This window comes from Oryzias melastigma, linkage group LG15 (assembly GCF_002922805.2).
Source record: "Oryzias melastigma strain HK-1 linkage group LG15, ASM292280v2, whole genome shotgun sequence".
Taxonomy (NCBI): domain Eukaryota; kingdom Metazoa; phylum Chordata; class Actinopteri; order Beloniformes; family Adrianichthyidae; genus Oryzias; species Oryzias melastigma.
Genome location: NC_050526.1, coordinates 28,558,117 through 28,570,452, shown reverse-complemented (window position 1 = coordinate 28,570,452; position 12,336 = coordinate 28,558,117). Strand labels below are relative to the sequence as shown.

Here is a 12,336-nt window from a genome sequence, read left to right as displayed (position 1 = left end):
AGTCTGGTTTCAAGAGTCTGTTTACTCTTCTTCTTTTCCTTTCGGCTTTTCCCTTCAGGGGTCGCCACAGCGAATCAGTTTCCTCCATCTAAGCCTGTCTTCAGCGTCCTCCACTCTGTTTATTTCCTATTTGACTGAAGAAATACTTTTTTATTATGAAAATCAACTGCTTTGACTTTATTTGGGCTTAAATGTTCTCATTTTTAGGGGTGTGTCTTTGTGATTGTCTTTAAACGTTCTATTGTCCTACCCAAAGGCAGTTTTCGTGTTGCGATGGTCAAAGTTATTTACGTCATGTGTACTGTTTATAAATATGTTTTTTTTTTACTGCATATATTTTAATATTAAACTCCATTCCTACTTTCAAAAGCTTCTGTTGTATTAACAAAAAAAAAAGAAAAAAAACAGCGTCTTTTGTTTGGAGGTCACGTGTATGTAAAGTGCTGCTGTTATCTGAAGCTTTGTCAGGTTTTTTGCTGCTTATCTTTCCACTTTTTCCCTGTTTTCCAAACAGACAGAAGGCTGATGTTGTCAGTTTTTAAACTTTCTAACCGTCTGCCAGAATAATAAATAAGAAAGCTCATTGTAACTGTTGGGAGTGATTGCCTCGTCCTAGAAAATTCATAGCAGGAGAGCAGATGTCAGCAGCTCTGATCTCTCATTTTATAAGAGCACATGACAAATCTGTAACAACCAGCTGCAGCCAAAATTAAATCCTTCTTTTTAAAATCTTAAAAAAAAAAAAAAATTCTTGCGGTCGCCTACTGATGATGAAGAGGTCATGATCATCCTCTCTGTGCCTTTATTAATGAGGCGTGGTAACCTGGCAACAGCTGCGTCTCTGCACTTCCATTACAGGAGCCTGAGGGAGGTAAAGCATCAAAGAAAAGTAGTGTGGAGACGGTTTACTGAAGGATTGAGGCGTAGGCTGCGAGATGAACAAACTGTGGTCATTACTGAGACTAATTTCTCCAGAGACGGACGTGAACCCTCTGATGTATTGGTGTGGTGATCTGCAGGCTCTTCGGGGATGAGTCCGACCTTCACTTCTGGACGGTGGCGTCTCACTACCTCCAGTCCTTTGCGCAGGCTCGTCAGCTGAGTGTGTCCACGGCAGACGGAGGTGACGGAGCTCAGCAGCCGCTTCAGAGCCATCTGGACATCTGCTATGATGTCTTATGTGAGAGTTCTTACTTCCAGGTCAGTTCAAACTCAAAAACGACGAGGGGAACGCTCCATTTGCTCTCCCTTTTGAAAATGAAGACTGATGCTAATCCCAGCATAAGTGATCCCTGTATGGCCGGGCTTTATGATCCAGTCCAACCACACTCTCCTCTGCACTGCTGATGGCATCATGCATCTCCTCCGCTTTACACTGTGGTCCTGTTTGCTGGAAAATCTGCTGATGCTGTCAGACCTTTGAGGTCAAAACCATTTTTCACTTCTTTCCTCACGAGATACAGTCCAGCCTTCACTGGAACACGCTCATTTAGAAAGAAAGATCCTTCACTCTTGCTTATGTATTCCATAAATCAAAATGTGTCTCTTAATATACAAATAGAACCATTGTCCAAACTCAAAGTCATTTTTTAACATTGATTATCCAAAAACACATTTAGAAACGCTCTCGCTGCAAAAATAGGTAGCCTAAAAATAGGAAAAGAACACTAATCTAAAGAAGAAAATCTATAGAAAAGTAGCATAATGATCTGTCCATGCAGAAAGTCATTTCACTTCACTAGAAATCTAATAGGATATCAAAAATGACAAGCAAAGAGTTTTAGTTTTAAAAGGGAAAAAAGCTTAAAAAAATACAACTTTTGATAGAATTACTTCAAAAAGTCCAATATGATTTTTTTTAAGTTTGTATTAACTTAATTGTAATTTATTTTAATTACAGTGACAAAAGTACTGTAATAAATAAGTGAAAATGACTAATTTTAAAACAAAATGAGAACCTTAGTGCAAGTTGGCCCATCTTCATAAATCTATAATCTATCACTTTTTTTTAGGACACAAATCTACATTTTATAGATGAATGTTTTAGAATTATGAAATAACATTCTTAAAATAAAAATTACAGGGAAATTTGAGTTGTTTTAGTCTTACATCATGAAAGTATTTTGACTCTTTTTAATAATAATTGTCTTATTTCTATTCCTAGTTTTTAATGAGACAAAACATTCTCAACTGTGGTGATTTAGAGAAAAGTTTGGAAAATTGTAGAGCAAAGAGAAGTTCAAACAACTACAGACCTGATCAAGTATATAGAATGTCTAAAAACAAGGTTTGAAATGTTTGCAAGTAACAAATAGTTTGAAGCGTATGTAGTCAATAAAAAAAGGAGGGGTTTGTTTTTAAGTCTCTGTTTGGTTCATTGAAACTGATTTTACTGCAGAAAATGCTGGAAGGTTTAAGGGAAGTTTGGAAAGTAATTATAAAGTTTCCCACTGAGCGAGTGATAACTGTTGATTTATTTGATTTATTTACTCTGAATTTGTCCAGAGTTTAAGTTCTGTTTCTACGCCCAAATGTGCAACACTTCAGAGACAACGACAAACATGATGAGTCAGAAGATCCTTTAGCAGAAATCGAGCTTTTTAAATGAGTCTTTTATTGGACCGTCTGATTTCAGCTCCAATTAAAAAGCCTTCAGCGAGCCGTGTACGTTTTTCTTCTCCAATAGCTTGTGTTCAGTTCTTGTTGAACTAGCTGTTAATGAGGAGCCATGCCGTGATCACAAAGCCGACTTCTGAAGAACCGCCCCGGCATTCGGCACCAGCATTTGCCTCCTGTCTTTATGAAGCAGCTCTGATAGCACCACCGTAATGACTGATGTCCAAAGCTGCTAAAACCATTTGGAAACTCAGCAAGGATTTATCGCCGTGACTTTAGCACAGATGAGAATTCATCACAACAGGGCGTAAAAGAGGGCACGAAGATCAAAAATGAACGCTACATTTTCTACGATGATGTAATTTTTGTCCTTATTTCACATCCTTCTCTGCTGTTATTGTCAGAAACAATAACGCTTTGAAGTCATTCACTGATGAGGAAGGAAATGAAAGGAAGACCACCAAAGCTGAGGCTGTCTACGGCACCAAAGAGGCTGCTGAATTTTTAAAACGTTTTAATTGAATTTCATCTTGAATCTCATTTTTCTGCTGGTGTCTTTTCTTCTCCGTCTGGTTCATCATTAGTCTGCAGGCTGTAGGTCAGTTTGAGTTTGTGCCTCCATGATGCTGAGATGATGAACTAACCTGCTGCTCCACCCACATTGTCCTCCACAGAAGTTCCAGCTGGATCGAGTTCACTTGCAGGAGGTGAAACGTTCCAGCTATGAACACACTAAGAAATGTGCTGACCAGCTCCTCCTGCTGGGTCAGGTAGGTACTGCACTCCCTAATAAAAACTCAGGATGTTTGTTACAATTATCACCTTGTATTCAGGCTAAATGTCTTAAATGTATTTAATAATTGATAGTTTTTTAAATGTTGCCACCTCCCCACACTGGAAGACGTGTCCTTCTCAAATCAATTTCAAAATATTGAAATATTAAATACATCAAGAGAGAGGCAGAGCGCAGTTCTTCTTAACAGAAACGTGGGGTAATATTTTTAGGTTATTAATTTACGCATGATGGCAAAAACAAACAAAAAAAAAGAAAAAGCTCTTGCAGAAGCGCCTGTCGACCGTCGCGGAAAAATGCGCGTCTGGTGTGAATTGTAGGAGAGAGCGGACGCCGCGTGCACTTTGCTCTGTGGTGCTTCTGCAGCAAGTGTGAACCAGCCGTTATGTCATAAAATAATTGCTTATTGCTCAAAAGTAGCTTTAAAATTTTATTATGCACTTTCCCCGAAATATACAATATTTTAAGCACTTCAACAGTCAAACTATTCCTATTTTAAATCCATAATCATCTTAAAATAAGTCTAGAATTTGACATTTTCAAGATACATTTTTCTTTAAAATTATTTGAATCAAATAAAACTTTTTAGTTGTCTTTTTTTAAGCTAGTCTTTTTATTGAACGAAACCAATAACTGTTCACAAATGAAACTTCTGCTCAAAAATATTATGTAAAATTAAAACAAAACTTAATGTTTTACTTGAGATGTTACTTAAAACACCATGTTTTAAGATCAAGAGACTCAAGATATTTAAGATTTATTATCTTAAAAAAGTTATTTCGTCTTACTGTAAAGTTACTGTGTTAGTTTTCTCTCATGTCCAGTGTCATAAGATATTTAAATTACAAACTAGATAAAAGATCGTTGTCAGATTTTGTGTTTTTACTGTTTAGTGTGACCTAAATGTTCCTTCACAGACACCCAAACACTCAGGTTTTCTCTCCGTTGCTCAGAGATGCTCAGGACTGAAAGCCGTTCTGTCCTCTCGGAGGCTTTAGCCTCCTCATCCCCGTCCTGACTGTAATCACAGCTGTAATCACGCCGCTGTGAGTACTCAGACAGAGTCTGTGTCTGCGGTGACCCCAGCGTGAGGCGGAGCTTTCACTGATGGAAAGCAGCATAACCAGCATCATTCTCCTTTCCAGTTCTGCTCTCTGCTCACTTACCTGTAAAACGCCGCCTCAGTCATTACCGTCTCTGTGTTGTGGCTCTCAGACGGACAGGGCCGTGCAATTACTGCTGGAGACCAGCGCGGACAACTCCAGCTACTACTGCGACTCGCTCAAGGCTTGCCTCGTGACCACCATCACCTCCTCGGGACCCTCACAGTCCACCATCAAACTCGTGGCCACCAACATGATTGCTAATGGCAAGCTTGCAGGTAGTTCTGCCGCTGAAATGATGGTTTCAGTTTAATGTGTGGATGTCAGCAGCCTCACAATAACTTCATTACTGAAAATGATGTAAATTCAAAGCGGAATGGAGTGCCGCTATCTTTCTATGAAGGAGTTGAAACTCTTGAACCAAATCTTTGTTTACTGCTGTCTGTCATATGGGAATATTTTCATTTAGCATAAATTAAAATTAAAGTGTCATCTAAAAACCTTAAAGCAGATTATAGCAAACGAAGTGGGGACTTTTCAAGTCTTTTGGATGTTTTTATTTTGGCATACGTGAAGCTTGACCTTTTTTATCCTTTTTCTGTTGAATCCATAAACGTCTTTGCAGAGAGTTTCTGGAAAAATGATGGTCCATTTTGTTCAAGTTTTTACTGGGGGCATAAATAAAGTCAATAAACAAGAAGGAAATAAAGACGAACAGGTTATGTTAGATTGGCTGAACGTCCAGATAAAGTTTTTCCTAAAAATGTCTGAAACTGGTGTAAAAAAAGTTAAAATCCTGGAACGTTTCTAAAGAAGTTCTTCTAAAAATCCTTGAACAGTTACAGTCTGAACCACAGAGGCTGGCTCCAGGTTTTTACTGTTTTCCTCTCCTTGTTTTTTTTTTTTTTAGAGGGAGTTCAGCTGCTGTGTTTGATTGACAAGGCAGCGGATGCGTGCCGCTACTTGCAGACCTACGGGGAGTGGAACCGAGCCGCTTGGCTTGCTAAGGTAACTCAGCATGACGGCGTTCATCGACAGGAACACAGAGACTCTGCCATGTTTGGATAATTTATCAAGCTCTTCCTAAGTGGATATCTGAGCGTTTCGGTTTTTGACTACAGCAAAAATTACATTTTTTTCTTTCTATTCTTTCCAGTCTTTACAGTACAAAGGCATGCGAGGATCAGGAAGCAGTCTGTCTGCCTCATAAAACCGTTTTTTATGCTTGTTCGTACATCCCTGCTGCCAGTTGATCCTCCAAATGGATAACATCTGTGTGATGTTTGCTGTTCCAGGTGCGCTTGAATCCAGCGGAGGGCTCAGATGTGCTGAAGCGCTGGGCGGAACACCTGTGCTCCCCGCAGTTCAACCAGAAATCCAAAGCCATTCTGCTGCTGCTCTCCCTCGGATGCTTCTACAAAGTGGGCGAAATGCTCCACAGGTAGGAAACAGACATCTAGAAATATTGGATAATGTGAAAATTCATAAAGTTGCAGAGAATAAATGTTTGATCTTTTCTCTCCAATAGTTTTTGGACTGACTCACTAAAAAAAACTCCTGCTTTTATTGAGGATTTTGGCTTTTTATATTTTTGATTAAAAAATCTTTTCACCTCTAAAGTTTTACACTTTATTTCATATCTTTTCTTCAGTATTCACTTACACGGACGGCTAAATTCAGAAGCAAAGTGTGAAAATGTAAAAGAAGGAATGTGTCAGTAAACGCCGGAGCGCTTCATGCATGATGTGCAGAGCTGATCACCTGCAGGTGTGCAGATCCCAGCCAAAGCTGACGTGTCGGCTTTGTGCTGTTCCGGAGGCTTCAGGTGGGCTTTATCACGCTGTCAGGGAGGAGAAACGTCCACTGTGATCACAGAGAATCTCTGACTGCTGTCCGTGAACCTGCGAGGAACCGTTGTCCACTTTCAGACGAGTTCAGACGGGTTTTTCCAAATGTAGAGCTGCTGGATGGAATATGCATGATGCAGCTGTTATGAACCAACAAATATTATCATTTTGGAGGGTCTTCTTTGCAGTTTTTATCTTACATTTCCAAAGTAAAAAAAAGTTTGTACCTGATCGGGGAATAAACCTCAAAACAGTTTCTAGTTTTGATGATCTAGACTCCTGATGGGAAATCCAGATCACTGTTTTTCATGTCGCTTCAGAAGTAAAGGAGGATGCTTTACCTTCACCCTGACAGCAGGCTGAAGGACAAACCTGGGTCTGGTGCATTTTCTCCTGCAGCTTTACCGTCCCTCCTCTTTGACAGCTCTGCTCCTGAAACGCCCTCAGCAGAGTGAGATGCTCATCAAGGCGACGGCTCACAGACACAAACCCAGGAAGGTTTCCTGTTTCTAACCTCCTCCTGCTTCTTTTTTTGTCTCCTCTTCATCCCCGGAGCAGCATGAGGCAGTTCGATCGAGCCGCCCTCTTCATCGAAGCTTGTCTAAAAAACGGTGTCATGGAGGCCAACGATACTTCCAATATCCTTTTGAAAACTCATTAAGACACTCCAGTTGTTTTACTGTATGAACTTGACTTAATACTTTGTGAAAATGTGGTTTTTCCAGTAAAAATTGATATTTTTTAAACCTAAAACTCATAGTTACTTTACTATAACTTAGACTCGACCTTTTCTTTTATGTTAGATCAATGCAAACCTTCTTTACAGAAGGTGAAGTGCAAGAATCTTCCAACTGAGACACAGGTCCTCCTGACTACCAGCAATTCAAATGATCATCTGTAGAGGACATTTCTAAACCTGAATATATCCCAACCACTGCAGATTACTGAACAAACTCCTTTTGGTATCTATAGAGGACATTTGGGGCTTTTCAATGATACCAAATGTGAGGAGGTGAATTGAGAATTATACTTTTTCTGGTAGTCAGAAGGTCAAAGTTAACACAAAATAATAATTCATTTAAGAACTACACATAAATCTTTCAGTGGAACTCTACATCTTTTGAAGGATTGTTCATATGGATCTATAATTTTCTGTTTCTGCTGAAGACCCTGGTGTCTCCATGGGGACGGCGAGTTTGCAGAGAGAGCTGATTTCAGCCCCATCAGCACGTCCTCCCCGACGGGTTATTAGAATCACATAATTAATTACTTTAATTACGTTGCTGTGGGGCTCCTAATGGAGACGCCTGACACAAAACGCCTGCTGGGAGGGCAACGGAAGGAGTAAGGCTTTTCATTTGAAGTGTTTTCTAACACACAAATGATGATGGATCCATTCATCTGGATTTAGTTATGACCTGTTAGAAGACCTGTGCAGGATTCTGCAGCAACTTTCTAGCTGAATATTGAGATTTTTTTTTAATCATTTTTAAATGTTTTATTAATATTAGCATTTTAGCTTCTCATATCTGGATGGAGCTCAGTGGTCGTCTCCGTCCTCCTCTGAAACTTTTCCTTAATCAAATGCTGCACATAAGCTGATCGAGGCTGCATTCGTGGACTACGCACGGCTGCTGCGCTCCCTGGGCCTGAGGGAGGGCGCTGCCCTGTGGGCGTCCAGGGCCGGCTCCGCTGGGGTCCAGCTGATGGAGGAGCTGTTCCAAGGAGAAGGGGGCGGGACCGAAGCTCCGCTTGACTACAAGGAGTTTGATCTTGGAGAAGAGGGCACAGAGTGATGCAGATTTTGTGGTGGTGATGGTGCTGGGGGGTCGGGGTTCACTGATTAACGGTTATGAAGGAACAAGGCGTCCAGGAGAGCCTCATGTCCTCCTGAAGACAGATATTCTTTGAGGAGTTACATGGATGTGGGAGCATCCCTGTGTGTGCTGGTGCTCCTGTGTTTATTATGCACGGAACAGCCCCAAAAGAAACACAACAGGCTGTTACCATTACAACACAATTCTTCTACATTCTGTTTTTTTTTTTTGTTAATCTTTGCGGTTAAATCTTATTGTGGGTACAAATCATTTCTCAGATCTGCATCATTGTAACACGTATCACCTCCACTCTAAACGATGGTCTCTCCCTCCTCTAATACTGAAAATGTCACCAAGGCAACTCCACGTCTGAAATCTGAGCACTTTGATTGAACCAAAAAGACTTTATAATGTGAGTAAAAACCTTGAAGTCTGCTGTGACTCTTCACAGATGAGCATTAATTTCAGTTTTCTGATCAGTATCTTGTGAGAGCTTCATTATGACAGCTAGATGTTAATCCATTCCAGTGATGTGTGCAGATCAGTGGATGTTCCTGTGTCTGTGACGGGTTCCAGTGATGTTCTGCTCTATTGTACTTTGATGTTGATAAAGTCAGCTCGTTCTCCTGTGTCTTATGCACTCGTGTGAGACCGGTTCCTGCAGACCCACAGAAATGGCTTCCTCCTGCTCCTGTGCTCTCTGAACATATGCAGATCATCAGTGATTAGTGTGACGTTCAAAGACTCGCCTGACTGCGTGTTTGTTTGGCTTCCGATGTGTAAAGTTGTCCTGAAGCAACACAGTAACTCCATTCACAGCAACTTTCAGTGTTTAAGAACTGCTGTTTACCATCTGGGTTGCATTTAGCAGCCATTACCCGTGTTGCCATGGTAACCCAGCCTGTTTTTTTAGAGTAATTCGTGTTGTTCCAGTGTTTCACCAAAACACACACACAAAAAAAGGCCACACGGGCCTGCAGATGATGCTGCTGTTTCCTCCCTTTTCCTGTCACTTTACAGAAGCAGCTGCTTCCATGTAACACCTGATTCCATATGTTCCACTTTTTTTTACTATTTAAAGTTCTAGTGTGTAGACGTGTTTGTTTCTTTGATTCTACTCGTTGGTGTGCAGCCTTTGTGTTTTTGCAGTCCCCCAAAGGCTTTAAGATGTGTTACAAAAGAAAATTATGTATGTGTATATATGGATGGCAATAAAATCAATTTAATGTTTTCTTTTAGTATTTTCTCCTCTGAAAGTGGCGACACTAGAGGGCGCCTTTGTCCCTCTGCTGAAGAGACAGAGCAGATTTGGATCAGAGACTCTTTTTAATGATCCTCTTTCCATTCCGGCTCAGGTAGATCGATGTTCATTCATTATCAAGCTGTCTTAGGGTTGAATTCGCCCCTACACGAACCACTTCCGCGATTAATTACCCCCTTTCTGCCCCGGTGGAGGGCCAACAGCTGCCCAGGTCTGAGCGTTTTCACTCCTTTCACTGCTTCAGATTTATTCATGGATGTGTATTCTGTTCCTTCTCTTTCCCGAGCACAAAGCGCGGCACAAAGAGACCAGAAACCGTCTGGAACACACCGGCTTACAAATGAGCTGCTTGTGTTCCTTTAATGACCTGATGAATAACCGCCGTTGCAGCCAAGTCATCAGTATGCGGGGCCTCGTCGTGCCCCAAGCCGCCATTTTCACCAAACTTACCTCCCAACTCGCTCAGAAACCAACTTTCATGCAGATCCCCTCGCTCGACATTTCCTTTTTCCACGTCATGTGGTCGCTCTTTCCTTTGGAGCCCTTCCTGATGTCTTCACAACAAGAAGAAAGCTGGCAGGCGGAGGCCCTCCTGCTCCACCTCCACTGATTTCCTGAGCGGCCTCCATCTGCTGCTCGCTGTCACCTCTCCTCGCTTGCCTTAGGGTTCGATTCAGAAGATGCAGTGATTCCAGCGTTTAGGAGAATGAAAGCCACCGCTGATTGGTCTTTGTGATGTCTGACAGAACAGATCCGGGATGAGCCGGTCTGAGCATGCTCACAAACAATAGTTATTAAAAAAAAAACAGATTTTCCTCTTGAAATTTTAGCAGTTTTTCACCCTTCAGTTCATCCCTCATTTGCTCCACCTTCTCTTGTTTACTTAACACTCGGTCCAGATGGTTTTGGTCATTTTTGACCGTCTCACACCCTCTTGAGCACCAATGGCTGCTGAATATACTGTATTTTTCCACCAAACCCGACCAAGCAGATTTGCAGTGATGAGCTTAGCAAAAAAAAACAATGCTTGTTTCAAGAACTGTCTTCCTTTCTACATTGCAAGAAAAATAATCTGTTATTCTTGTTTAAGAAAACACATTTAGAATTATTTTCTTAATATAAGAATTCTTAGTAGGATCATTTTTCCGATTATTTGCTTATTTAAAATTAAGTGCTTAAGTTTTTTCTCTAATTTTAAGACTTCTTTCTGTGTGTTTTTGGCTGACTGAGCTGCTCACTCTTCTCCTCGGTGTTTACACTTCCAGGTCCACTAGAAACCCGTGCTTCACATGAGGGTCGGATCCATTACCTCCACAACACCACCTCTCGCCCACATCTGGGGTGTCACTGCGCATCAGAGACGCCTAGAGGCCCCCGCTCATCTGATGTCTGCTTCAGCTTCCTCCCCTGATTGGTCCGACAATGTTTTCCCTCCTCTACCTCGGCTCCTCCTATTGGCTGAGCCTCCTGGTCACCTCAAAGTTCACAGACTCCGATTGGCTGCAGGGAGGTGCGGGGGCCCAGATGGGGGTTTGAGGAAATGTTTATGTTGAAAGTATTCAGACCCCCCAGCTTTATCTGATTCCGTTTGGATGAATGTGACAGTGTTCAGTAGACCCTGGCCTAACTTTACCCACAATCCTGCAAACGGAGCCAAAGGGGGGGGGGGGCAAAACAGGATCTTTGGAACATTAACTGGTAATCACAAATGCTTATCAGATCCTGCTGATGACTTGTGAATGGGATCATCTTTTTTAAAAACCCTGAAGGAACTCTTTTGTGGCTTTTTGGTTGAGGTCTGGTCTGCTTTTCCCTGTGGGGGGTGGAGGAGCGTGTGTGACTGATCAACCAGGAGCATGAGTGAAAGCAAACACCAAATGATTCTTAGTTACACAATTAGCGGGATTTAACCTGACGGCCTAAAGAAGTCAGGAGGTTTACTCGAAGCATAAGTGGGTCATATGTATATATATATGAGGAAGTCTTTGCTGCCATGTCAACAGAAACATTTGGAGGAACTGTTGTCACACCTTAAGCCTCATCCATTTTCTTCTGGGTTGAAGCTGTTTGGTTAGCTAAATGACAAATGAAGATCCTGTAAAGAAAATGTGGAGTCGAACAGCCGATGAAAGATGGAAAAAAGAAGCTTAGGAACTCTTAGCCAAACCTTAAATATATGAGGTAAAAGACAAGCTTAAGCCGAGTCGACTTTGTTCATTCACATCAGAGCCTGGAGGCTTAGAAGCCAAAGCTATGTGGCTGACCCCCTAAAAAAAAAGTACAGTATGTCTGTGTACTTTTTCTGCGTTTCATTGGCCGTGAGGTAACAGATATGCCACTGATGCCCCCACAGTAGAGAAAAGCCCCTCTGAGAGATTAGAGCAGGGGAAGACGGGGGTGATTATGAAGGAAATGGCCTTTTATGAGCTGCTGTACGCCGGGCTGGCCGGGTTCGGGGCCGCAGAGATGGAGGTATCCGCTTTCATCGGCAGACAGTGGGGCCAGGAGAGGATGTAAAGGATACCTGCGCCTCAGCTGACCCATTTCCTGCAGCTTCAGATGTGTGCATGGATCCACGCCTGCATATGCATGAAAATGTGCTGGGGGAACACAGTTTTAATGGGCTCGGCCTCTTTCCTGCGCCTACAGTCGCATGTTTTTGTTCCAGGTCAAGCGAAGCATGCATGTTTCCTCTTTGACATGCAGGACGTGTCTGTGTGTGTGTGTGTGGGGGGGCTCTGTGGGGGTTTATGGAGTGATGGGGTGTTTGCTGCGGCCGGTGCCGGACAGCTCCCCCGGGTATACGCACGTGCTGGTTTTCTAAAAACATGGGGATTGGCTTCCTCAAATAGTTTTGAACAAAAAAACATAATCTGTGCTTTATATTTAAGCAACTTAA

At 42.0% G+C, this 12,336-nt stretch overlaps 1 protein-coding gene across 1 annotated transcript in view; it reads left to right on the top strand.

The window, feature by feature from the left end:
- wdr11 (WD repeat domain 11) overlaps positions 1 to 9,407 on the top strand; it is a 50,365-nt gene extending 40,958 nt beyond the window's left edge. Inside the window, exons 23-29 of the mRNA XM_024297371.2 lie at positions 1,020 to 1,200; positions 3,291 to 3,386; positions 4,625 to 4,790; positions 5,423 to 5,520; positions 5,808 to 5,953; positions 6,918 to 6,997; positions 7,953 to 9,407. Of these exons, the coding sequence (XP_024153139.1) occupies positions 1,020 to 1,200; positions 3,291 to 3,386; positions 4,625 to 4,790; positions 5,423 to 5,520; positions 5,808 to 5,953; positions 6,918 to 6,997; positions 7,953 to 8,155 (970 nt within the window). The 3' untranslated portion in view covers positions 8,156 to 9,407. The remainder of the gene's footprint in view (positions 1 to 1,019; positions 1,201 to 3,290; positions 3,387 to 4,624; positions 4,791 to 5,422; positions 5,521 to 5,807; positions 5,954 to 6,917; positions 6,998 to 7,952) is intronic.
- Positions 9,408 to 12,336: the final 2,929 nt, after the last annotated feature.